Source organism: Dendrobates tinctorius, unplaced genomic scaffold (genome assembly GCF_039654945.1).
Source record: "Dendrobates tinctorius isolate UK_male_01 unplaced genomic scaffold, ASM3965494v1 ptg000254l, whole genome shotgun sequence".
Lineage (NCBI taxonomy): Eukaryota > Metazoa > Chordata > Amphibia > Anura > Dendrobatidae > Dendrobates > Dendrobates tinctorius.
Genome location: NW_027361921.1, coordinates 24,572,273 through 24,597,402, shown reverse-complemented (window position 1 = coordinate 24,597,402; position 25,130 = coordinate 24,572,273). Strand labels below are relative to the sequence as shown.

The following is a 25,130-nucleotide window of genomic DNA, read 5'->3' as shown; positions in this document are numbered from 1 at the left end:
CAGCAATGATGTTGTAGCCCTCCACTGGTAGGGCTTTTGGTCCCAGGGCAGTATAGCGGAAAGTTTAGGGAGAGGGTGCAGTGTTTGGCACAGAGATGTAGCAGTGCTGAGGATGTTGCAGGAAGGAGGCAAGGAAACAATAGGGTGCAGTTTCTTTACCTTTACTTGGCAAACGCAGTCCAGGGTCCTGGTTACAGATGGCACAGGAGCAGGCTAGCCTGGAAGCAACTCGGGGATCTCTCTATCAGATGGGTTGTGTAGTCTCCTTCCTAGTGCTGGCTCGAGGTACATCCAGTACTGTGTTACACTGAAGTTCCTCCTTCTTATCTTCTTTTTAGAACTACCTCGTATGGCAGACAGCTGTAGCCTTCTATCTCTCTTGGCTCACCGGTCGCTGTTGTGCCTCCGAGTCTTAGGTGAGAATAGAGCATTTACAGCTTCCTAGTCCTCTGGTTTCTGTTGCAGGACCTTCAGCATCCATACACCCGTGGAGACCAGGCTCCAGATCATGCGCTATCACTGGGATGAGCTCTCTATCCTCAGCTCAACCCCCAGCTTCTCTCCACACGTCTACACATGTTGCCCTCCTCACACTAACTCCTAATTTCCCTTCCTGGCCCTCAGAGAGCACTTCTCCCCCAATTCTGGTTCAGAGCTCCCTCTGCTGGCCTGGAGTGGGAACTGTGTTGCATGACATGGTTAACTGTTAGAGAGACCCTTCATTGCCTCCAAGCCTGACATCACCCTCCCTGGAGGAAGGCAATGCCACTGTGGTGACCATACTCCTGGGGGCGCCACATTCCCCCCTAGTGCAAGTCAGTACTCCTGGACTGATAAAAGAAAAGCATGAAAAACATATAAACAATAGGAAGGTTACAAGATTTAAGAAAAATGAAAAATTTACAAAAACCAAAGGCTCCAAAAATAGTGCTATGATGATAAGTCCAAGCATCAATGTCCATGGTCAATACCTGGGCAAATGGTGAACTATTTACAAGTTGGTTTTGACCACACAAGTCCTGTGGTCCAATGTCCATCAAAACATGAAACAAGTACTTCAAAAAGGCTTCTTACAGGTTATCTGTAGGCACAAAGCTTGATAACAGTTACATATACACAATTTCAACATTCACATAAACTTGTCTATACACGATATCTGATGGGAGGTATACCTTGTGTAGTATGGGTAGACCTGCGTAACTCTGGTGTGGGTAAACTGGGTAGTATTCTCCTATGGACTCTTAGTCCCACCAGGGGTATGACAGATTCACCACTGGCAGGGCGAGGGTTCTCTGGCTCCACTGCTGGTATGGCATCTGCTACCTGAACTTCCTGATTTTCAGAGTTCTCATGAGTCACTTCTTCTTGTACTACCAGTTGGGGAAATGTCAAAACTGGCACCACTATGGCATCATTTACTTTAGTCCAATTGGCAGGGAATTCTCCAAGTATAGTGTTGACCTTTTCGTCTTCTATGGGTTGGATGTTACTTTGTTCTTCCATTCTTTTTCTTAACTGGTCAGAGCACAATTTCAAATGATCTCTTGATATTGCTGTTGAGGTTTCTCCTCCATCTTTACTAATAAGGCACACCTTGGTATTGTCAAAATTTGAGGGTAGAATGGTGTAGGGTTCAGCTTCCCATTGGTCATCCAATTTATGCAGTCTTCTTTTCCTCTTGAGGACTTGTTCTCCTGGTGACAAGGGGACTGCAGGTGCATGCTGATTATAGTTCCTCTCTTGTATTTGTCTTGCCTGAGCTAGACTCTTTTCCACACACTCTTGTACTCTTCTGTACTGTTGCTGCCTCTCTGTATCCCAGTCAGCATCTGGTGATGTCACTTCAGGTGTCAGGACTCCCATGTCCAAATCAATAGGCAATTTACCAGGCCTCGCTCTCATTAGGTAGGCTGGAGTGCAGTTGGTGGAATTCACAGGAATGTGGCTGTAGAGGTCTACCAGATCTGGCAACTTTTCTGGCCACAGATTCCTCTCTTCCAGGGGCAAGGTCTTCAGTAGGTCAATCACTACCTGGTTCATCTTTTCATACATGCCATTGGTCTGTGGATGGTACGGGGTTGTCCTGATCTTCTTGCAACTGTACAAGTTACAGAATTCCTGGAACACTTCTGCCTCGAAAGCTGGACCTTGATCTGTAAGCACTCTCTCAGGGTAACCGTGTGGCCTACAGAAGTGCTGTTGAAAGGCTTTGGCTGCTGTCCTGGCTGTTTGATCTTTGACAGGCACAACTACCAGGAATCTTAAGTAGTGGTCCACGATGGTAAGAGCATAGATGTAGCCTGAGCGGCTTGGGACCAACTTCACATGGTCTAGGGCGACCAACTCAAGTGGCTGTTTGGTTATTATTGGCTGTAGAGGAGCTCTCTGGCTGTTTCGATCCTTTCTGCGCAGGTTACATTGTCCACACTCTCGCCACCACTTTTCAATGGCTTTCCTCATACCAGCCCACTAGAATCTCTCCCAGAGCAAGGCTTCCAACTTCTTCCATCCTAAGTGGCCAGCTCCATTGTGGTATGCTTCCAGGACCATTGATGCCTCTCTCTTTGGGACTACCACCTGCCAGACCAGCTCGTGAGTGCGGGCATTGATACTCCTCCGACACAGCTTTCCTTCAGAAACGAATAGCCGGCCTCTCTCCTTCCACAACTGCTGGGTTTCTTCAGGAGTATCCCACTTTGGGCGTGAATCAGCTTGTGACAGTAGCTCCTTCACCATGCGGACTGCGGGGTCACTATCCTGCGTTTCTGCCAAATCGTGATGGGGCAATGGATTTAGGGTAACCTCTGTCAAGCCAGACTGCCTGTTTCTCACTCCTTGAGCACGTTGGGCCACAATTGGCCGGTGGAAGGGAAGTAACTATATTTCTTCAAGAGCCTCAGGGTCTTCTCCTGCACCTGGCAGATTAGGCATTCTGGACAGCGCATCAGCATTGGCATTCTTATGCCCTACTCGGTACTTGATGGTAAACTCATAGTTAGACAGCCGAGCCATCCGTCGCTGTTCCAGTGCACCTAGTTCAACGGGTTGTTGTCCGTGAAGATGGTAAACTTGGCTGAAGCTAGGTAATGCTTGAATCTTTCAGTCACAGCCCAGACTATGGCTAGGAACTCCAGCTTGAAGGAACTGTAGTTGTCAGAGTTCCTTTCAGTGGGACGAAGCTTCCTGCTGGCGTAGGAGATCACTCTTTCTTTGCCATTCTGTACCTGTGACAGTACTGCTCCAAGTCCCACGTTGCTGGCATCAGTATACAACACAAAGGGTTGGTCATAATCTGGGTAGGCCAGAACTTCATCTCCTGTGAGAGTCATCTTCAGTCGGGTGAAGGACCTCTCCAACTCCTCAGTCCATTCAAATGAGGAACTTTTCTGTTTTGCTTTCTTGGACTGCCCCACCAGAAGATTTTGCATAGGAGTGACTATTTCAGTGAAGCCCTTGATGAACCTTCGGTAGTAGCCTATCAACCCGAGGAATTGGCGTACCTCATGGAGGTTGCTGGACTTCGGCCAGTCCCGGATGACCGTGACTTTGTCAAGATCTGGTGCCACACCTTCTGCACTCACTACATGACCGATGTACTGTACCTTGGGCTTCAGGAGGTGGCATTTGGAAGGCTTCACCTTCAGGCCAAAGTTGGACAAGGCTTTAAACACCTCAGCCAGGTGCTTCAGATGGTCTTCATAAGTCTTGGAGAAAACGATGACATCATCAAGGTACAACAGGACCGTCTCGAAGTTCTTGTGTCCCAGGCAGCACTCCATCAGTCGTTGAAATCAGCCGTTGAAATGTTCCTGGGGCGGTGCAGAGCCCGAATGGCATATAGTTGAACTCACAGAGACCCATTGGGGTGGTAAATGCTGTTTTCTCCTTGTCTGCCTCTGCCACGGGAACCTGCCAATACCCACTAGTGAGATCTAAGATGGAAAAATAGTTAGCAGTTTTAAGTGCAGCTAATGATTCCTCAATTCTGGGTAATGGGTAGGCATCTTTATGTGTAATGCTGTTAATTTTCCTGTAATCAACACACATTCTCATGGTACCATCCTTTTTCTTTACAAAAACTATTGGAGCTGCCCAGGGGCTACAACTGTCTCCGATAACCCCAGCTTCCTTCATCTCTCTCAACATACCTTTAGCACATTGGTATTGTGTTGGGGGTATAGGTCGGTACCTTTCTTTTATGGGTGGATGATCTCCAGTGGGGATATGATGTTAAACCCCTTTTGCCTTCCCAAAATCTAGAGGGTGTTTGATGAATACCCGCTCATACTCCTGGGTCACTCTGTAAACCCCATTCTTTTGGTACGAAGGTGTAGAGTCAGTCCCCACCTGCAGTTGCTGGCACCACTCCTCCAGCTGCTTGGCAGAGCCATCGTCCTCCACCTGGTCAGATGAGACCAAGGGCTCTGCTGCCTGCATTGCATTATTACTGACAGTGAGCAGCTTAGCAACTGTGGCATACCGAGGTATTGTGGCCTCTTCCTCTCCACAATTCAAAAGGCGTACAGGTACTCTCCCTTTACGTACATCAACTATCCCTCTGGCTGTCAGGACAGTGGGCCTGCTATCAAAGTATACTGGTTCTACCATTGCCTGGTAATCTTTTCCTCTGAGACCTATGGCTGCCCGACACCAAATTAACATTTCACATCTGGGGGGTATTGCAATGGGGAAAGCATCACTCACTCTGACGCTGCCAATTTCTCCGCCAGAGAGTTCTACCTGCTGTCTTTGCATCAGGGCCTTGATCTCCTTCTGCAGGACTCGTTGTTCACTGGAACCAGCAGTCTCAGCCACCTGTTGCAACAAGATAATAACCTCGGAAAGACAATTTTCAATTACATTTGTACCAAGAGTCATCATGGGATTTCATTCTTGTCGATCAATATCCACAACTATCAGACCTTGAGATTTTAACTCCACCCTCCCCACTTTAACAGTAATTTCTTTACATCCCACTTGTGGTAAAGACTGACAATTACTGGCAACTACTGTTAGTTCATCACTTGGGCCACGGGTGAGTTCAGAGTCAGCCCAATACCGCTTGTAGAGGATATAGGGCATAGTGGTCACCTGGGAGCCAGTGTCCAGCAAAGCGTTCATGGGGATGCCGTCAATCACCACTGGAAGGATCGGTCTCCCACCAACATACTTGGCTCACCAGTTCCTTGGGCCTTGTGGTCCCACTCCTGGGGGCTGGCCCTCTGCCCCAGGGGTTACTCATTTAAAGGACAGAATCTTGCGAGGTGGCCTGCTTTGTGGCAGTGACGTCAGATGGGACGTCCGTTCTGGTCATAGCGATCGTTGTTCCTCCCTCGGAGTGGCGGGGTTCTCCTCTTCCGGAGCCACGGGACATCCTCTGGACTGGAAGCAAGCTGGATCTTCTCCTTGGAGGACACCAGCAGGGACTGCACGGTTTTAGTAAGTGCAGTGTGATAAAACACTCCGGGATCGCCTTTGCTGGGGTCAAAGGTCACGTGCGTTCAGCATGAAACTCAGGCGCAGAGCTGGGATTCGGGTATAACTGACACTGGGTCAGGTTTATTAATGGTGAAAGCAATGCATAAAGAAATAAAACATAAAACAAATCCTTGCCTGTCCGGCACTAACTAAGCAAAGTACAACCTAACTACCAACTGGCGGGCTTCTCCCGTCCAGCCAAACCACAGTTGCAGTGGGCACTGCTCTCACTCACGTGTGTCTCTCACACAGACAGGCTCTCTGTGTTCCCAGGCTGAGACACTCACACAACCACCTGGCATCCTTTTATATCCACCTCCCATTATTCATTAGCAAGCAGGTGTGATACTGACCAGACTAGGCCACATAGGAAAGGAATCTGGGCGAGATATACCTGCCCTCATCCACTATTCCCACATGATTCTCACATATCCCCCCCCTCTGCTCAGACCTCTCCGGTCGAGCAATGACACCCGCCAAACAGTGCACTCGGGACAGGGCATCTGCATTTCCCATCTGTACCCCTGGGCGGTGCTCCACCGTAAAAGTGTAGGCCTGCAGGGCAAGGAACCACCGGGTCACCCGGCTATTCCGTTCCTTGTTCAAGTGCATCCACTTGAGAGGGGCATGGTCCGTGATCAGCCTGAACTTTCGGCCCACCAGGTAATATTTGAGGGCCTCTATAGCCCACTTAATGGCGAGGCACTCTTTTTCTACGACTGCATACCTTTGCTCGTGTTTATTCAGCTTCCTGCTGAGATAGAGGACTGGGTGTTCCACTCCGTCCCTCACTTGTGAGAGTACTGCCCCGATACCGGTATCAGAGGCATCCGTTTGTACCAAAAACTCGCTGCGGAAGTCCGGAGTCACCAGTACGGGCTGAGAGCAAAGTGCCCGTTTTAGGCTATGGAAGGCTTCTTCAGCCACTAAACCCCATTTAATCATGACGGAGTCTTTCCGTTTTGTAAGATCTGTCAGGGGGGTAGCGATGGCTGCAAAATTGGGTATGAACCGGCGATAATAGCCGGCGATCCCCAGGAAGGCTTGCACCTGCTTCTTGTTGACAGGTTGTGGCCGGTACGGTATGCGAGCAGACGGGACGGGCCAGCTCCGCTGACAAGGCAGACCGATCTTTCCAGGGTTTTATCAGATTTACATGATAAATCTGTTCAGGTTTCCGCTTACCTGCCTGGTATACTTTGTAGTTTACTTCACCAACTCTTTCCTTAATCTCAAAGGGGCCCTGCCACTTTGCCAGGAACTTACTGTCCACCGTGGGGACCAGGATCAACACCCTATCTCCGGGTGCAAACGTACGGATCTTGGCGCCCCTATCATAGATTCTTTTTTGGGCTCCTTGAGCCTGCATCATGTGTTCTTTGACTATAGGCATAACAGCCGCAATACGGTCCTGCATTTGTGTGACGTGATCTATCACCGTTTTAAACGGAGTGACCTGACCCTCCCAGGTTTCTTTTGCAACGTCTAACAGTCCGCGAGGACGTCGGGCGTACAATAACTCGAAAGGCGAGAATCCCGTGGAAGACTGGGGTACTTCCCTGATGGCAAAAAGCAAATATGGAAGTAAATAGTCCCAGTTCTTCCCATCCTTGTCTATCACCTTTCTCAGCATCTGCTTCAGAGTTTTATTGAACCGTTCGACCAACCCGTCTGTTTGAGGATGATACACGGATGTGCGTAACGGTTCGATTTGTAACAATCGGCAGAGCTCCTTCATTACCCTGGACATAAAGGGGGTCCCCTGGTCGGTGAGTATCTGTTTTGGTATACCGACCCGACTAAACACATGCACCAGTTCCTTGGCAATCGTCTTGGTGGCCGTGTTACGCAAAGGGATGGTCTCCGGGTAATGAGTGGCATAATCCAAGATGACCAGGATATGTTGGTGTCCACGTGCAGACCGTGGAAGGGGTCCAACTAAATCCATCCCAATCCTCTCAAACGGGACTTCAATAATAGGTAGGGGTACCAAAGGGCTACAGAACCGGGGCTTAGGTGCAGAGGCTTGGCAGTCAGGACAAGACTCACAATATACACGAATATCGTGATGCATGCCTGGCCAAACAAAACAGTGTAATATCCTTTCGGTGGTTTTCTGGACTCCCAGGTGACCTCCCATCACATGTCCGTGGGCCAGGTCCAGCACCTGCCGCCGGTAGGGTTTTGGCACGACTAATAGTTGCACCGTACCTTCCCCCTTTTTCTCTATCTGATAGAGTAAATCATTCTCCAGAACCATATAAGGATATGCCAGCCTAGAGCCAGGTTCTACGGGTACCCCGTTTATCACTTTTACATTTGTCCTAGCCTGAGAAAGGGTAGGATCCTTTATTTGCTCGCTTTGGAAGTCATCTTTCTGAACTTCTAAATCCGGCAAACGGGGAGGTGGACGGCTGTCGGCCTCCTCCTCTTCCCCGGTCTCCTCCGTATCACCCGCCATGACTGAAAATGGGAACTGCAGGTCATTCCCCGCAGACTCTTCCCCCGAGTCTTCCGGGGAGACCTCTTCCAGGGGTTTGGGACCCCCACGCGCCCTGGGAGAAGAATCATGTACACGATTACCCAAGGGCATCAACTGATTCTCCCACAATTGCCAGAAGTGGGGAAAATCCCGGCCCAGGATAACATCATGCAATAACGCCGAGACGAGTCCCACTTTATGTTGCACAGACCCATAGGAAGTAGTAATGCATATGACCGTGGTAAGGTACGAACAGGTGTCTCCATGCACACACGTTACAGAAAATTTGTCTGATGGTCCAGTCGGGGCTGACACCAGACTGGCCTTCACCAGAGTCACCACACTTCCCGAGTCTAACAATGCCACCACATTTTTGCCATCAACAGTTAAATCACACAAGTGTTTTTCCACATCCCTTTGACCGGCATTCACACTCACTACCCGTGCAACCATAGACATGCGGTTTTTAGAGTCTGTGACGTCGCACTGCATGGGTTCAGTAGTGACCGGACAGTTCGCAGCATTATGTCCCATCTCTTGGCAGCGGAAACACCTAACGGGCCCCTTGCTTAGACCATAGTTCATTACTCTCGGCCTCGCAGTGCGGGCAGTCCCATTTTCCTCCCCCACTGTCTTAGGGATTTTTCCAACTCCCCTACTCCCTGGAACAGTCTTACCGGTTCCACGTGGAGATGATGAAGAACGAGGTGGGGTAACGTCGTCTCGGAGTCCTTCCGCCACGGAGTAACGTTCAACCAGATCCACCAGTTGATCTGCCGTCGTAGGATTTCCATGGCTTACCCACTTCCTCAGGGCTGGCGGTAGAGCTCTCAGGTACTTGTCCATGATGACTCTCTGGATTATCTCTGGCGCTGTCAGCACCTCGGGTTGTAGCCACTTCTTCGTTACGTGGATCAGGTCGAACATCTGTGACCGCGGTGGTTTATCCGGTTGATAAGTCCATTGATGCACTCTATGTGCACGGACAGCGGTCGTCACTCCCAGCCGGGCCAAGATCTCGGCTTTCAGTTTGTCAAAGTCCTGAGCAGCTTCAGGCTCTAAGTCATAATAAGCCTTTTGGGCCTCACCGGAAAGAAACCGGGCAATCAGGCCGGCCCATCGTGCCTTCGGCCATTTTTCTCGTACCGCCGTCCGTTCAAACGTGGTCAGGTATGCCTCGACGTCATCTTCGGTCATCATCTTCTGCCAGTACCGACTCACGTGAATCACTCTCGACTCGACTTCCAGGTTAACCTCATGTAGGCTTGCCAGGCGCTGCGCCACCTGCTGGAGAAGCGAACGATCGGTAGCTGTCATGTCCACCAACTCCTTCAGCTGGGCCATCATCACCCGATTAGCTTCTTGCTGGACGGCGGTGGACTGTACCAGCGCTTTCACCACGTCCTCCATGCTCATGCTTGCAACGTGATGCCCGCATTCTCCACCACAATGTGATAAAACACTCCGGGATCGCCTTTGCTGGGGTCAAAGGTCACGTGCGTTCAGCATGAAACTCAGGCGCAGAGCTGGGATTCGGGTATAACTGACACTGGGTCAGGTTTATTAATGGTGAAAGCAATGCATAAAGAAATAAAACATAAAACAAATCCTTGCCTGTCCGGCACTAACTAAACAAAGTATAACCTAACTACCAACTGGCGGGCTTCTCCCGTCCAGCCAAACCACAGTTGCAGTGGGCACTGCTCTCACTCACGTGTGTCTCTCACACAGACAGGCTCTCTGTGTTCCCAGGCTGAGACACTCACACAACCACCTGGCATCCTTTTATATCCACCTCCCATTATTCATTAGCAAGCAGGTGCGATACTGACCAGACTAGGCCACACAGGAAAGGAATCTGGGCCAGATAGCCCTGTCCTTGAAGTCTGCAAAATCCAGGTCAGGGTTCTGCAGGGCTATAATGCGCAGCTGTGCTCTGTGGGTACTGGAGAGGAGTCCCTCAATGAATTGCTCTTTTAACAGTCCGGCTCCATCTTTCACACTGTCAGGGTCAATCTGCTTGATGGCTCGCAGCGCCTCCTGCAGGTTAAGAGCATATACTGTCCTGCGCTCTCTGCTTACATCCAAACAATCTCATCTTGATTTCAGCTGTGGTGCGGGTGTCAAAGGTGCTTCTTAGCTTGGCCAAAATCTTTTTAACAGTTTCTTTGTCAGTGTCCTGCCAGGCTTTTACTTCTCTCTGTGCTGCACCTGTTAGCTCCCCAATCAGGATGTTGACCTTCTGGCTTTCAGATAGAGGATACACCTCAAACAAACTGCACAGTCTCTCTTTAAATTCACTCAGGGTATGTGACTCACCCGAGTACTGCGGTAGCCAGGCTGCTCCCGGTATGTAAGGCATAGACAGCGGCATTATGGGGACTGCTGCGGTGGGCGCTGTTTCTTGTGGTGCCCTGGAGGCAGCGCTGGCTGCAGGATTCAGTGGCGCGGTTGGAGCCGCAGCTACGCTGGACCCTGCATCTGGCAGCGCTGGGAGGTTAGCGGGAGCGTCCGGCGCTGCATTGGCATTGTCCTCAGACATTTTCTCTCCCCCCTAGTTAACGTGGACCAGGCCGCGGGGTTGCGCTGGCTTACCGGATGCTGCTCCTTGGCGGGATCAGGGGTCGGCAGAACTGCAGGCCTCAGCTTTTCAGTTCCCGCGCGCTCTTCTCCTTTCACGCTTCTCGGCTGGCTCCGCCCATGAAGGCCTGCCCCCTTTTCTTCCCACGTGCGCCAATCAGCGGGATAATGGGATAATGGAGGCAATGGTGCCAATTTCGCACGCAGTCTACAGCACCAAACACAGTCTCTGGCACACAGGACCCGGGGATACCGGGCTCCGTAATCCTGTTCGTGACTCCAAAATGGGTCGCCCTCACAGGGCTGTGGGGTACTCGGTACCGGGTCGGTCTCTGAGGGGATTGTCACAGCAGCGGTGACCCGGTCCGTGGCCCTGGGCGCCCATGTAAAAGGGGTTGAGTTGGGAATAAAGTTTATAAGTGATTCGTGACGCCACCTGTGGTGTTCGGCAATGAAGGTATTAAGCCGACACTGCAGACAGATCCTCTGGGACAGATGGTGTAGTGCAGCAATGATGTTGTAGCCCTCCACAGGTAGGGCTGCTGGTCCCAGGGCAGTGTAGCTGAATGTTTAGGGAGAGGGTGCAGTGTTTGGCACAGAGATGTAACAGTGCTGAGGATGTTGCAGGAAAGAGGCAAGGACACAACAGGGTGCAGTGTTATGAACGGGTAACCGAGGAGGAAATAAAAAACAACACAAGTTAAGTCTCAGAAAACCAAAGAGGTTGGTAACTATGCAGACTGCAGACCCCTGATCCTAACACGCAACTAGCAGCAGTCGTGGAGCGTTCCTATGGTGGTCCTAGATGCCTCGCCACAACCGGAGAAACTAAATAAGCCTAAAGCAGGAAAAGGGGAAAACTAACTGCCCCAGAGCAGACCCCAAAGGAGAGACAGCCCCCCACATGTAATTGATGGTGAAAAAAAGATGAAAACACAAACAAAGGCAGGAAAATAGGCTGAGCAAACGATGGGGCCAGACTAACTAGAAAGGACAGGAAAGGAAAGACACTTTCTGCAGTCTGCCAAAAAACCCTACAAAATGTCCAACAACTGATAGCAAAATTAACCCTGAAGTCACTAGACTTCTCCCACTATATCAGCATTCTGAAATATTCTGAGACAGAGCAAAAAGAGGCCAATCTAATAAGGGACAAAAAAAGGCAATTTGGCAAATAAGAGTGGAAATTCAGCACAGCCCAGCCGGGCTGGCTGACCACACAAAAAACTGAAAAGACCAACAAGAGCAAGTGTGAACATTAGCAAAAAACAAACTTATCTTTAGAAGACTGGAACAGAGCTGAGTCCTAGACCTGAGAAACAGACTGAATCACCAGCAACAGGATAGGGCGTCGGCTGTCTTATATCCTGTCTGATACTCCAGAGATCCAATCTCTATCTTCCTCACCAGGTGGCAGATCACTACCACTCAAACCAACCTCACCACCTCCCGTCACCACCAGAGTGAGAACGGAAGGGGAACTCTCAACTGGTGGAGCAGAAAATGAGCTCATAACAGTGCAGTTTCTTTACCTTTACTTGGCAAACGCAGTCCAGGGTCCTGGTTACAAATGGCATAGGAGCAGGCTAGCCTGGAAGCAACTCAGGGATCTATCAGATGGGTTGTGTAGTCTCCTTCCTAGCACTGGCTCGAGGTACATCCAGTGCTGTGTTACACTGAAGTTCCTCCTTCTTATCTTCTCTTAGAACTACCTCGTATGGCAGACAGCTGTAGCCTTCTATCTCTCTTGGCTCACCCATCGCTGTTGTGCCTCCTAGTCTTAGGTGGGAATAGAGTATTTACAGCTTCCTAGTCCTCTGGTTTCTGTTGCAGGACCTTCAGTATCCATACAACCGTGGAGACCAGGCTCCAGATCATTCGCTCTCACTGGGAGGGAGCTCTCTATCCTCAGCTCAACCTCCAGCTTCTCTCCACACGTCTACACACGTTGCCCTCCTCACACTAACTCCTAATTTCCCTTCCTGGCCCTCAGAGAGCACTCCTCCCCCAATTCGGGTTCAGAGCTCCCTCTGCTGGCCTGGAGTGGGAACTGTGTTGCATGACATGGTTAACTGTTAGAGAGACCCTTCATTGCCTCCAAGCCTGACATCACCCTCCCTGGAGGAAGGCAATGCCACTGTGGCGACCCTCCTGTGGGCGCCACAGCTGTCCCTCAGAAAACTCTCTTCTTGGTTTCTTACAAACTGATTTCTGTTCCTTACACGCCTGAAACTGCCCTTACTAATGTCTCTAATGATCTACTAACAGCTTAATATAATGGTAACTACTCTCTTTTGTTTCTCCTGGATCTCTCTGCAGCATTCTACACTGTGGATCGCAAACTCTTCCACACTAAGATCAATTCTATTGGCCTTAAAGATACCGCTTTCTCCTGGTTTTCCTCCTACTCCTCTGACCAGTCCTTCACTGTATCTTTGACCGGCTCATCTTCCTCTCCTCTTACCCTTACTGTTGTCTTTACACAGGGTTCAGTTCTAGGTCCCCTCCTCTTCTCCTTATATACTGTCACTATTAGACAAACCATCTGTAGATTTGGTTTTCAGTACCATCTTTATGCTGATGACTCCCAATTATACACATTGTCTCCAGATATCACCACTGCATTACTACAAAATAGCAGTGACTGTTTTTCCGCTTTCTATAATGTTATGTCCTCCCTCTATGTGCAATCATATACTAAGCAATCACCCCATCCTAGAATTGGTAGGCTGTGAGTAGTTTTATTATCAATATTTTACACCTGTGTTGCCGCCATCTTTACTACATGGGTTTGCTGCATCCTATTCTGTTTTAAGTGTAACATCGCTTAGAACCATAGATAGGCACTTTATGCTTAGGCAAAAGCCATGAGCTAAGAACCTATATTTGCACTGTGCTCCATATTCCTTTAAGGCCTGTCAACTGTTCAGGAGTATTATGCTTTTGGACCACCCCTTCTCATCAGCTAAATTTGCTATTGTATGTAAAAATATATACTTACCTCCCAGACCTGCACCATTACTGTGATGTAGTTGCTATGTTGTACTATAGTCACATGAGATTCTTATGTCACTCTTTGACTACATTTACACTTCCATCTCTATTTTTACATTCCCATAAAATAGACCATTTTTGTCTCATGTATCGACCATGTTGTCTCTGTGCATGCATATTTTTTTCATTCGTTTTTAGGGTATGTGCCATTGGGATTCCAGCCAACCTGCTTCATTTTTTAAACAGAAGGTACTTAAAAAAAATGGTGGTTTTGGGTCACCCTCCCAGGGCTGCGGGGTACTCGGTACCGGGCCGGTGTCAGGAGGATGTGTCACAGCAGCGGTGACCCGATCCGTGGCCCTGGGCGCCCAAGTAATCAAAGGGAGTTTGTAGTGTGGTTTAAGTGGAATGGAATAGTTTGTGACGCCTCCTGTGGTGTTCGGCAAGCGAGATGTTAGGCCGACACTGCATGCGGATCCTCTGGGGCTGGTGGTGTGTTGCAGCATAGATGGTGTAGCTCCCCACAGGTGAAGCTGTAGCCCCAGGGCCGTGTAGTTGTAGGGTTGGTGGGCCAGGCTGGGGGGTGGTCCCTCTGTATACCGCGCAGTGATGTACAGACACAAGCTAGAGGCAAGTTTCGGGTGCAACAGGTCCAAGTTTATTCTCTCTCGCCATCCGCCAGACAGCCTCACAGTACACCTCACTTCCTTCACAGCACTCCGGTTACAATACACCAGGGGACACCGTGCTTTCTCCAGGGACGTCTATATACGTACCGTCCCCCTCTTCACTCTGTGACGCTCCTGACAGCTCCGTCACTGTGGCTGCCGTAGGCCTGTACACCAACAGTAATGTTACTGGTCGCACGTCGTTCCAAACATGGTGTCCTACACCCGGAGCCTCGTCTATACTGCGGTACTTCGTGTCAGGACCACCTCCCTGACTTTCTCTCTCCTCAGTCCCCCTGGTTGGGTTTTCCTCACAGTGCCACAACTGTCACAGTCTCCTCCTCACTTGAGCTCCCCCTGGGGACTGGAACTTTCTGGAACCCTCCTGTCTTTATATCGTTCCCGGTTCCCTCTAACTCCACCCCACATGACCAACAGTTTCTTAAGCCCTAAGCTGATATCAAGTCCTATGCTCACACTCCTCCCTGCCCTCTAATGGTCAACCCAAGGTACTGCAAGTCCACTACACTTTCCTAGCTGTTTCCCACACTGTAATAATGACACCTGTCTAAACTGTGCAAACCTTCCTTTCTCTATTCTGACAAGTCCGTCTGTCCGTCAGGTCACCTTCCCTACACTGTCACCTTCCCTACATAGTTGCAATGGATGAGGAGAGGCGCAGGCAGTGTAAAGGATGGCACCCAGATGTAGTGGTGTTGAGTGGGTTGGCGCAAGAATGAATGGAGGACACCGGGGCTTGTAGTTCCAAAACTTTACTCACAGTCTGCGGTACACAAGGGTGCCTGCCTCCGGACTGTGTCCTCCGGGTCAGAGACTCAGTCAACCTCCAGGCAAGATGAAACGCTTCCCTCCAACACTCCGCCAACATGTACCTTTCTGAACGACTCCTCTATAGCGCCTTTAAGTGTGAAGATCTCCTAGTACTGAGCTACACTGGAGTTCCTCCTGACTGATGTTCCCAAGAACTCTACTTGTACAGCAGACAGCTGTAGCCTGCTTCGGGGATTCCCTTCTCCTGAGTCCCGGCTCTCTATCCAGTTGCTGTTGTGCCCCAAGATGGGAGTAGTGCATTTACAGCCAGCTACTCCACTGGTGTCTGCTGCAGAACCATAGGTGTCCATACAACCTCAGGGACCGGGCCCCGGCCTTGCGCTGAGAACCTATAGGCAGGGTTCCTCTTCTAACCCACGTCCTCTCTGTTCTCCTTACTCCTTCATTCCGTACTTGTCTTTCTCTCTCTTATGGAAGCTTAGGTTTCAGTTCTACGTCTTTCTCCTTCTTTTCCTTTCCCGTGTCAGCTAGCTCAGATCACTGAGGCAGCTGCAGCACTCCTTCCTCCATCCCTTCTTCCAGGGATCCTCACTCCTGTCTGAGTGACTTCCTACCCGACTGACCTTCTGTCAGACTGACCTGTCATCCTACACTTTCCCACTCTTTTATGTATCTTAACTCCACCCACCTCCCAGCACATCCAGTGTTCCAAGCAGGAAACCACCAACGGTGCTCTGCTACTCTCTAAGCACTGAGCCGCAATGTGGTTGTGCAGAACTACCCTGTTGTGTGGGGTGCGAGTGTTGGAGTGTGTTAAGTAGTTCCCATCTTACCTGGATGGTGGGGCACTACACCTTAGGAGAAGGTGCAGTACCTCTGTGGCGACTGAGCCTCAGGGGCGCCACAGTTTTATACGGTCTTCTCTGAAGTCCATTTTGATGTTTTTGTGGTGGTTTTGCTGCAGATGTCTTTTTTGTTTATACTGTACATTTTCCATATAAAGTAGTGACTGTTTCCAAATGGAAGCCACATGAAGATTTATCGGATCCCTTTTTTTCAGTTGCTTTACAGCTTTCAAAGCCTGAAGTGTTAAAAAAAAGTTAAAAAAATGGAACATATGCTCAACAATTCGTTATGACATTGTTGTGCATATATTCCTTATTTTTACATTAATTGATTGCTTTTTCAGGCACATTCCAGACGGAAAGTGCTTAAAAAAAGACACCATGTGCACATACCCTTAAAACTGAAGGAGGTAAGCTGTCTGAATTTTATCTATTAACATTCATCCTTAACAATTAATCAATGAAAATTGGTTGAAACCCAGATCGAACACTAAAGTAAAAATTACATGTAAAATTTATCATCCTCTACAAACACATCCCCAGAGATTGCTTCTGATCTGCAAAACAATTGAGAAAAGGACAAACTCAGAGTTTTACAGACACATCCATCCAGTTTTAAAATGAATGTGTATGGATTAATGAAATTATGGGTCAGTGTGATGTCTGTTTAAAAAATAGCACACAGACAAGTCAGAGGGATGTATGAATGTAGCCTTTGAGGACATTGGTAAAACCAAACAATGTTGGCTCCAGACATTGAAGGCATTATTTTTTCACTTTCTTCTTTAGATTCTAATGAAGCGAGAGAGTGACCGGTTTATAAATAAACTTCTCAAACAAGTGGATTTTTATATTATACCTGTGTTAAATGTTGATGGATATATTTACACCTGGACAACGGTAAGATTCTGATTTATGGTAAATGATGACAGCTACTGAGTGTATAAAAAACAGTTGAAAAACAGAGTTTGGGCTTGCACCTACTTGCGATGTAATCGAACAAGTGCACTCTGATAAATCGGATTGCACTCAGCCAAATGTTAACCTATGGGGCAACTCAGATATGTGATTATTTTATGCTGATATTTTCTGCATTTATTTATAAAACGATGAGAAATTTTACAAAATTGTCAATAAAATAGCAATTTTCAAACTTTGAATGATTATCCCCTTAATCCAGACAGTCACACCACACAGAAACACTAATACATAACATTTCCCCCATGTCTGCTTTACATCAGCACCATTTGTAAAATGTTTTTATTTTGTTCGCATTTTAGAATGTTTAAAAATGTAGCAATTTTTTTTTATTTTATCCAAGGAAATTTGCAAAGCCTATTTTGCTAGGGACCTTGTAAGTTTTGAAGTGACTTTAGAAGTCCTATTTACTGGAAAATCACAAAGTTATACCATTTTAAAAACAGCGCCCCTCAATGTATTCAAAATTGTTTTCAGGTAGTTTATTAACCCTTCACATGTTTTCCAGGAATAAATGCAAAGTGGCATGACATGAATGAAGAAATATATTTTTACCATCAAAATATTGATAACTTCTGAACAGTCCACTATAGCCGGCAGACATTATTTGTCCATGAATTGGGATGGCAAACATCAGGATCAAACTATCAAATTTCAGTGTGCCGATGGGGTTAAAGAGGAAGCACCCACACTCTGTCAACCATCTGGATGCTGTAGTCATTATTGACAACAGCATTTAAGGGGTTAAATGACTACAGTCGGTATCGTAATATGCAAATTGCCTCTTCAGAGAAAAAGAGGACTTGAACTCTATAGCGCCACCTGTTGGTAGTAGCGATCCTAAAAGTCACAATCAACCCTTTAACGAGTCTTGTAATATGACTTAGGATAAAAGCCTAAGAGGAGCATTGCACGGCGAATAAGCCTCCTTATCTTGACAAGCCAGAGCTGGCATGTCACTCTCCACAAGGAGAAACCTTACCCCTTAGACTATAGTCGGTAATGACATTAATCATCAATGATGCAGGAAGTTGTCAGCTATATTGTACAGCTGACGGCTATAGGATTGTCACCTGTTGGGGGATGATGCTAGCCGTTATAACGCAAGTCACTAAAAACACATATTGATGGTCACTAAGGGGTGAATATGCTTCAAAAGGTTGTTTGGTCCTAAGCTGCTGTACAAGTATGCAGTCACTTTATGTGACTGCTTACTTGTGAATCCTCACATTGTGTGCAGTGCGCTGGGAGGATTCTTGGTGCCGGCGCACAATCTTGCAGTTACACAGAGTGACCTTGGACATCACATGGCTAAAATAATATATAATATAATATGATACAGTATATGAGCAAATTCACTTGTGTTACTACCATGTATCCTTATATTGTAGTGTTATCGCCACAAGACCCAGTTCTACATCATCCAAATATGGCTTGAAATATGACTTTCCAGCAATAACCCAAAATATTTCATATGATTGTTTGGTATGGTGCATACTAAAAAAAAAATCACCCAAACTATTGAAAAATTGGAATATAGTCTGGTTTGGAAACTTTTATCACCTGACTCAGCCTCCATGAGAGGTCTGGAGATGTCCATCGATGTAATACTGGAGGACCAAGTGCTGTTCCCTGGTGTTATACTGTGACGTGGTTTTACCTAACCCAAACATAAAATTTGACATTTGAAAATATCTCGTAAGTAGTGTAAGGATATCCAGTATGTATTGCTATATTGAAAATACGTTGCAGGAGTAATCTCTTGTAAATTGATATGAGGGTGGTAATATTTTAGAGTAGGATCAAATATGTTATTAAGTTGAAGTTTTTAGTAATTTTTCTTCTTCAAACCAGGAACGTCTGTGGAGAAAGAATAGATCACCCCAAACAGATGATTGTTTTGGCGTGGACCTTAATCGCAATTTTGATGCACAATGGTGTAGTAAGTTCAATTTCAAAACTTTATTTTCTGATATTCTTTTTTAGAAATATATAAAATGTAATATAACAGGCATGAACCATTAAATTATGTTTGACATCTTTGACAACTCAAGGCTTTGTGAGCTTTAAATTTAGCTTTCAGCTCAGTGTGTTGTGTAAATGCACAATCTCAAAGTGCAAACCACACTTCCCACTGAAACTGTAGGAAAAGGATGTGAATCCCACTCTGGCAAATGCAATTAACTGAAAATGTGAGTATAGACTAGGGTAATTGTAACAATATTAAAATGTAACTTATTTATATCATGGTAAAAACAAACGATAATAGTTAGTGATGAGTAAATTTGAGTGTAATTGAATTCTCTTTGCAAAAATTGCAAAAAAAACTGTATTCTTCAGAATGCAAATTTTAGTAAAATTCAATCAGCTGAGGCCACTATTTTGAAGAACAACAGAGGGTCAGGCAAAAGGTTAAAAAAATATATACCGTATCTAACCTCTTCCCTGTTCTACCACCCATCATTCGGTTCACACCCCTTATTTTGCCCTCCTTCCTGTCACAAGTACTTTATTAGACCTATTTACCCAAAGCTATGGCCTCAGATGGGGCTAGGCATGATTGCAAAAAAGTATGTTTTTCTCTGAAAAGTTGTGTAATGGAAGTGATGTAACCACTGTGCCGTGGACCAAGGAGAGCCTGGAGGGGAGTGACTAGGTGAACCCCTGACTCTTTGCTAGAGCATCAGATGGTGGGGTTAGGCTTAGCTCCAGATTGATGCCAGGTGCTACTCCAGGACAGACCTCGGACACATGGCAGCTGACCCACAAAGGGACAAGTAGTTGGACCAGCCAGGAATGGGAAGACTTGGCTGGTACTATCAGGTGCAGCTGGAATATAGACTGGCACTGCAGGTGCAGGCAGTATGGCATGTGCAGTCAGGTACAGCTGGTATACAGACAGGCTTGGCAAGTGCAGACAGGTATGGCTAGTACACAGATTGGCACATCAGGTACAGGCAGGTATGGCTGGTACATAGGCATGCATGGCAGGTACGGCTGGTATATAGGCTGGCATGGCAGGTACAGGCAGGTACAGCTGGTATACAGTCTGGCATGGCAAGTTCAGACAGGTGCTGGCAGGCATAGCTAATATGCAGGCAGGCTGGTGCTGGCAAGCATGGCGGGAATACAGCAACACACAACAGTTAAACGGAGGTAGGTACAGAAAGGAAAAGGCAGATACTTGCAGGTATTAGCAGGTACAGGCAAGTATGGGAGACCTAAAAACTAGCAAGCATGCAACTGTAAGAAGAACACGGGGACCCTCCTATGCTTTTTCCCCTCTTTGGTCTACTAATTGAGTGCGGTTCCCTAATGTTCATTAATGTGAATGTATTAGATGTATGTTATGTATTGTAATGCAAATGTACTCTGCGTTGTGTATAGGGTTAGGGATAGAATAGGAACTTGCAATAGTATAGGACAATAGTGGGGTTAGAAAAGAGGGGGCATATTAGAGATAGGGAATAGAAGTGTTAGTTTAGGAAGCATAGGGGATTTTCAGTGGGGAGGAGTCAGAGCAGTGCAGAGCAGAGCAATAGATTCTAGAGAAGAGACTTCCTGATTAGGCAGCAGAGCCTAGGCAGGCTTGCCCAGAATAAGGAGTAAGCAGCAGATGAAGCAGACAGCCGGCCGAGGGGATAAAGCTGTTACGGGAGTAAGGGGCCCCAGGTGGAAAACAGTGCAGCAAGGCACCAGCTCAATAGGATCATCCTCAGAAAGGATATGGGGTCTATGACTGGGGTGGGAACAGTGGAGATGGCTTTCCCAGAACCTTTCCCAATTGGAACTGGACGAGGGGTTGACAGGGAAATGGCAGAGATTGCCGGGAGGAAAGAGATAGAGATTACAGAAAGAATAGAGTCTGCCTGGAAGGCAGGGAAAGCGCAGGATACATGGCTCTTTTGTGAATTGTGCTGTCAATGTAATAAAAGCCCCATTGATAAGTAAAGTTCAACTGTTGGAAAAGAACTGTGACTCTAAAGTATTTTGTGGAACTTGGAAACACAGAGCAGGAGTGACAGAACTGGAAGGAACTCTGACAGTAATCGTAAGTGTCCTGCTGCGCATGCTGCACGTGCAGCAGAAGGGACTTTGTGATTTTTCTGTGGAGTGCCAGGGTGAAGGAACTGTACAGCACATTGCCATGGCTAACACCCTGGCTGCCTTACACAAGAATGCAACAAGGCAGAGTGAACACATTGCTCAGGCACCTCCTAAGAGGTGGAGGTGCCTTAAATCATAAGTGTCTCCCAGCCATTGGTTGGGGACACTTTAGGTTGGTGCCCACTGTCCCTTTAAGAGAGAGGGAGCATGCGTGCCCTAAGCACAGTGCCCAGGAATCTGCAAGCTGTGTGCAGACCCCAGACAGCAGCAGGAGGAGGAGGAAGTGCAGGATGAGGGCCACAACGGTGAGTGCGTCGGAGTCCCTGCCAGAGGAGGGACACATGCAGTGATGCCAGTGCTACAAGTTGCGACTGTTAAGTGAAAACACTTGGAAATCTGACTGGGAACCATAAAGAGAGCCTTGACTACACCATGCAGCCCATGGTTGGTTTCTCCCCTTTTTTTCCTTCTCTGTGTACATAGGGAGAGACCTGTTAGTCAACAGGAGTGGGGTGGAGAAAAAACATCCATGGGCAACACCAAACTAGTCAGATCTCTCCCTATAGTTCCCAGCCAGCTTGACAACCTGTTTTATCTGAATTGCCAGAGAAATACAGTATATAGCATATAGTGTTCAAGTAATTCAATGTTCACCAATGACATTATACACAGGAGCTCTGTACATAGTGTGACTGTATAAATAATACATTAATCACCAGTGACATTATATACAGGACCTCTGCATATAGTATACAGTGCATAGTGTCAGTGTGCAGGTAACACTCTGACTCACCTGTGACGTCTATAGTTGAAGTCTTTCATCTTCATCCAGAGCACTCCGCCAACACTTCTTCCAGCCGTAGTTTGTGGACAGTCTCCGCGCTGCCGACAGGATTTAAAACATATATCTCAGTCTAGCAAAATAAGATGATGGTTCATTTCAACGCGTTTCGAAATACAAAGTTACTTCTTCTTCAGGAAAAACCACATGATACATGTGTTTTTTCCTGAAGAAAAAGTAACTTTGTACTTCGAAACGCATCAGCATAAACCATCATCTTATTTTAATACACTGGGATGTATGTCTTAAATCCTGTCAGCAGCGTGAAGACTATCCACAAACTCCTTCTATCCTATTGATATCTGATGGTCACTGGCTGAACCGTGGATCTGCTGCAGCTGATTTTGCACTATATGCTGTTTTTACGGATTAAACGGGTGACTTTAATCTGAGTGTAAAGCTCACTATTTTACTCAGATAAGATCCTAACTTTGTTACAGTTTCCATAGATATTTCAACACTGACAGTTATATAGAGTGCATTCACCAATTTTTCCCCAACCTCTACACTACGCCAGATGAATAAAAAAAAAAAGCAATTGTGTCACCCTGCGCAGGACCTATCTTCTCCCACACTGAAAACAGTATCCTCAAAAATAATATCATTTAATTAGCACCTACAGTAATAATATCCCTAATTCTGGATCCCCCGTGTCCTCCCATTGTGGACCCCATGTGTCCTCCCATTGTGGACCCCACGTGTCCTCCCATTCTGGAACCATAGTCATTCATAGTAATATAAGGGTATGTGCACACGCTGCAGTTTTAGCTGCGGTGTACAGTACCATTCAAATGAATGGTAAACAAAAACCGCTGTGTAGACGGTGCGGAATAATCCGGCCGGATTTCCTGCGGTTTTGAAACCGCAGCAAGAATTGACATGTCAATTCTTTCTGCGGAATCCGCAGCGGGTTCCTATCTCCACCATTGTGGAGATGGTGAAACCGCAGGACCAAACCGCAGGCTAAACCGCAGATAATCCGCAGGTCTTTTGACCTGCGGTTTTATCTGCGGTTTTTGCAAAATCCGTGCGGATTAATCCGCAGCGGATTCCGCAGTGTCTGCACACACCGTAATGCACCCCATAGTTATCCATAGTAGTATAACGCACAGCATACCTATGCATCATAGTATAATACATCCCATAGTCATGCATAGTAGTATAATGCACCCCCATTATCATATATAACAGTATAATACACCCTATAGTCATCCATAGTAGTATAATGCACCCCATAGTCATATATAAAGTATAATGCACCCTTATAGTTATATATAATATTATAATGCACCCCCATAGTCATATATAATAGTAAAAAACACCCCATAGTCATATAAAGCAGTATAACACAGATTGATAGTAGTATAATGCACGCCATAGTTGTATATAGCAGTATAATGCACCTCCATAGTAGTATAAAGCACCCCCATACTAGCATAATGCAACCACCATAGTAGTATATAGGAGTATTAATGCACCTCATAGTCATAGTAGTATAATGCACTCACATAGTCATACATAAACTATAATGCACCCCCATAGTCATATATATTAGTAAAAGGCACCCCATAGTCATATATAGCAGTGTAAAGCAACCTCATAGTAGCAGAAAGCTACCCATTGTCATATATGGTAAAATGCACCCCCATAGTAATATAATGCACCCAATAGTCATATATAGAAGTATAATGCACCCCTATAGGAGTATAATGCACCCCCTTAGCAATATAATGCACCCCCATAGTAGTATAATGCACGCACACAGAAGTATAATGCAGCTCTATAGTAGTATAATGCACTCACATAGTAGTATAATGTAGCTTCATCAGAGCCGGCGTTTGGACCAGGCAGACCAAGCAGATGCCTGGGGCCCCCACCTACAAAGGGGGCCCCCTGCATTTGCAGTCCATTTATCAAGTGCCCAGAGGCATCTCATAGTCATGTATAGCAGTATAATGCACCCCCATAGGAGTGTAATGCACCCTCTTAGCAGTATAATGAACAGCCATAGTAGTATAATGCACCCTCAAAGTAGTATAATGCACCCTCATGGTAGCATAATGCACCCTCATAGCAGTATAATGCACCCTCATAGCAGTATAATGCACCCCAATAATAGTATAATGCACACCCAAAGCAGTATAATGTAAACTGTGAGAATCATGTGGGAATAGTGGATGAGGGCAGGTATATCTCGCCCAGATACCTTTCCTATGTGGCCTAGTCTGGTCAGTATCGCACCTGGGTACTAATAAATAACACTGGTCAACAGCATTTTTGGTGCCAAAGATATTTCATCGAATTTAGGGTATTTTTGGGGTGCTGATTCTGAATATGTCATCAGTTTTGCCAGATTGGCTCAAGTTTTTGAGATTTTTGGTATCTTATTTATAGCACTTGTTGGTAAATGCGACGCATCATCTCATTAATTTCTTTGGATTAGTACTTGAACTGAGCAGTTCTCAATATAGTTTTGTGTTAATTAGTGTTCTAAAAGTTTGTTCATAGCTTGATTTTTGCACTAACTTTATGTTGTTGTCTGTTTTCCAGTGAAAAGCATGAACTCATCATGAAGAAGTTGTCTTAACGATCCAGACTCATTCTGTTACATTTGTGGTGAATATACACTGCCAAAACATAGAAGAAACATAACACACTTCGTAAAAAAAGTGTATTTTGCCTATTTTGGGGTTATGCTTGGGGACCAAGACAAGTTTTGGGCACCACACATAGTGTGCAAAGCATGTATCGAATTATTACGAAAATGGAGCAAAGGACAAAGAAAAAGCTTCAAATTTGGTGTTCCAATGGTGTGGAGAGAGCCAAAAAATCATCATGATGACTGTTATTTCTGTGCAGTGCAAGTGCAAGGATTCAATAAGCATAAGAAACGAAAATGGGAGTAACATGGAATCTGCAAGAAGGCCTGTCCCTCATTGTGAAGATGTGCCTGTACCTGTGTTTACCATAAATAACAGTCATCATGATGATTTTTTGGCTCTCTCCACACCATTGGAACACCAAATTTGAAGCTTTTTCTTTGTCCTTTGCTCCATTTTCGTAATAATTCGATACATGCTTTGCACACTATGTGTGGTGCCCAAAACTTGTCTTGGTCCCCAAGCATAACCCCAAAATAGGCAAAATACACTTTTTTTACGAAGTGTGTTATGTTTCTTCTATGTTTTGGCAGTGTATATTCACCACAAATGTAACAGAATGAGTCTGGATCGTTAAGACAACTTCTTCATGATGAGTTCATGCTTTTCACTGGAAAACAGACAACAACATAAAGTTAGTGCAAAAATCAAGCTATGAACAAACTTTTAGAACACTAATTAACACAAAACTATATTGAGAACTGC

At 46.4% G+C, this 25,130-nt stretch overlaps 1 protein-coding gene across 1 annotated transcript in view; it reads left to right on the top strand.

Annotated features, from left to right (window-relative positions):
* LOC141067757 (carboxypeptidase O-like) overlaps nt 1–25,130 on the top strand; it is a 340,782-nt gene that overhangs the window by 242,524 nt on the left and 73,128 nt on the right. The window contains exons 7-8 of the mRNA XM_073558228.1: nt 16,629–16,739; nt 18,672–18,759. Coding sequence (XP_073414329.1) covers nt 16,629–16,739; nt 18,672–18,759 — 199 coding nt within the window. The remainder of the gene's footprint in view (nt 1–16,628; nt 16,740–18,671; nt 18,760–25,130) is intronic.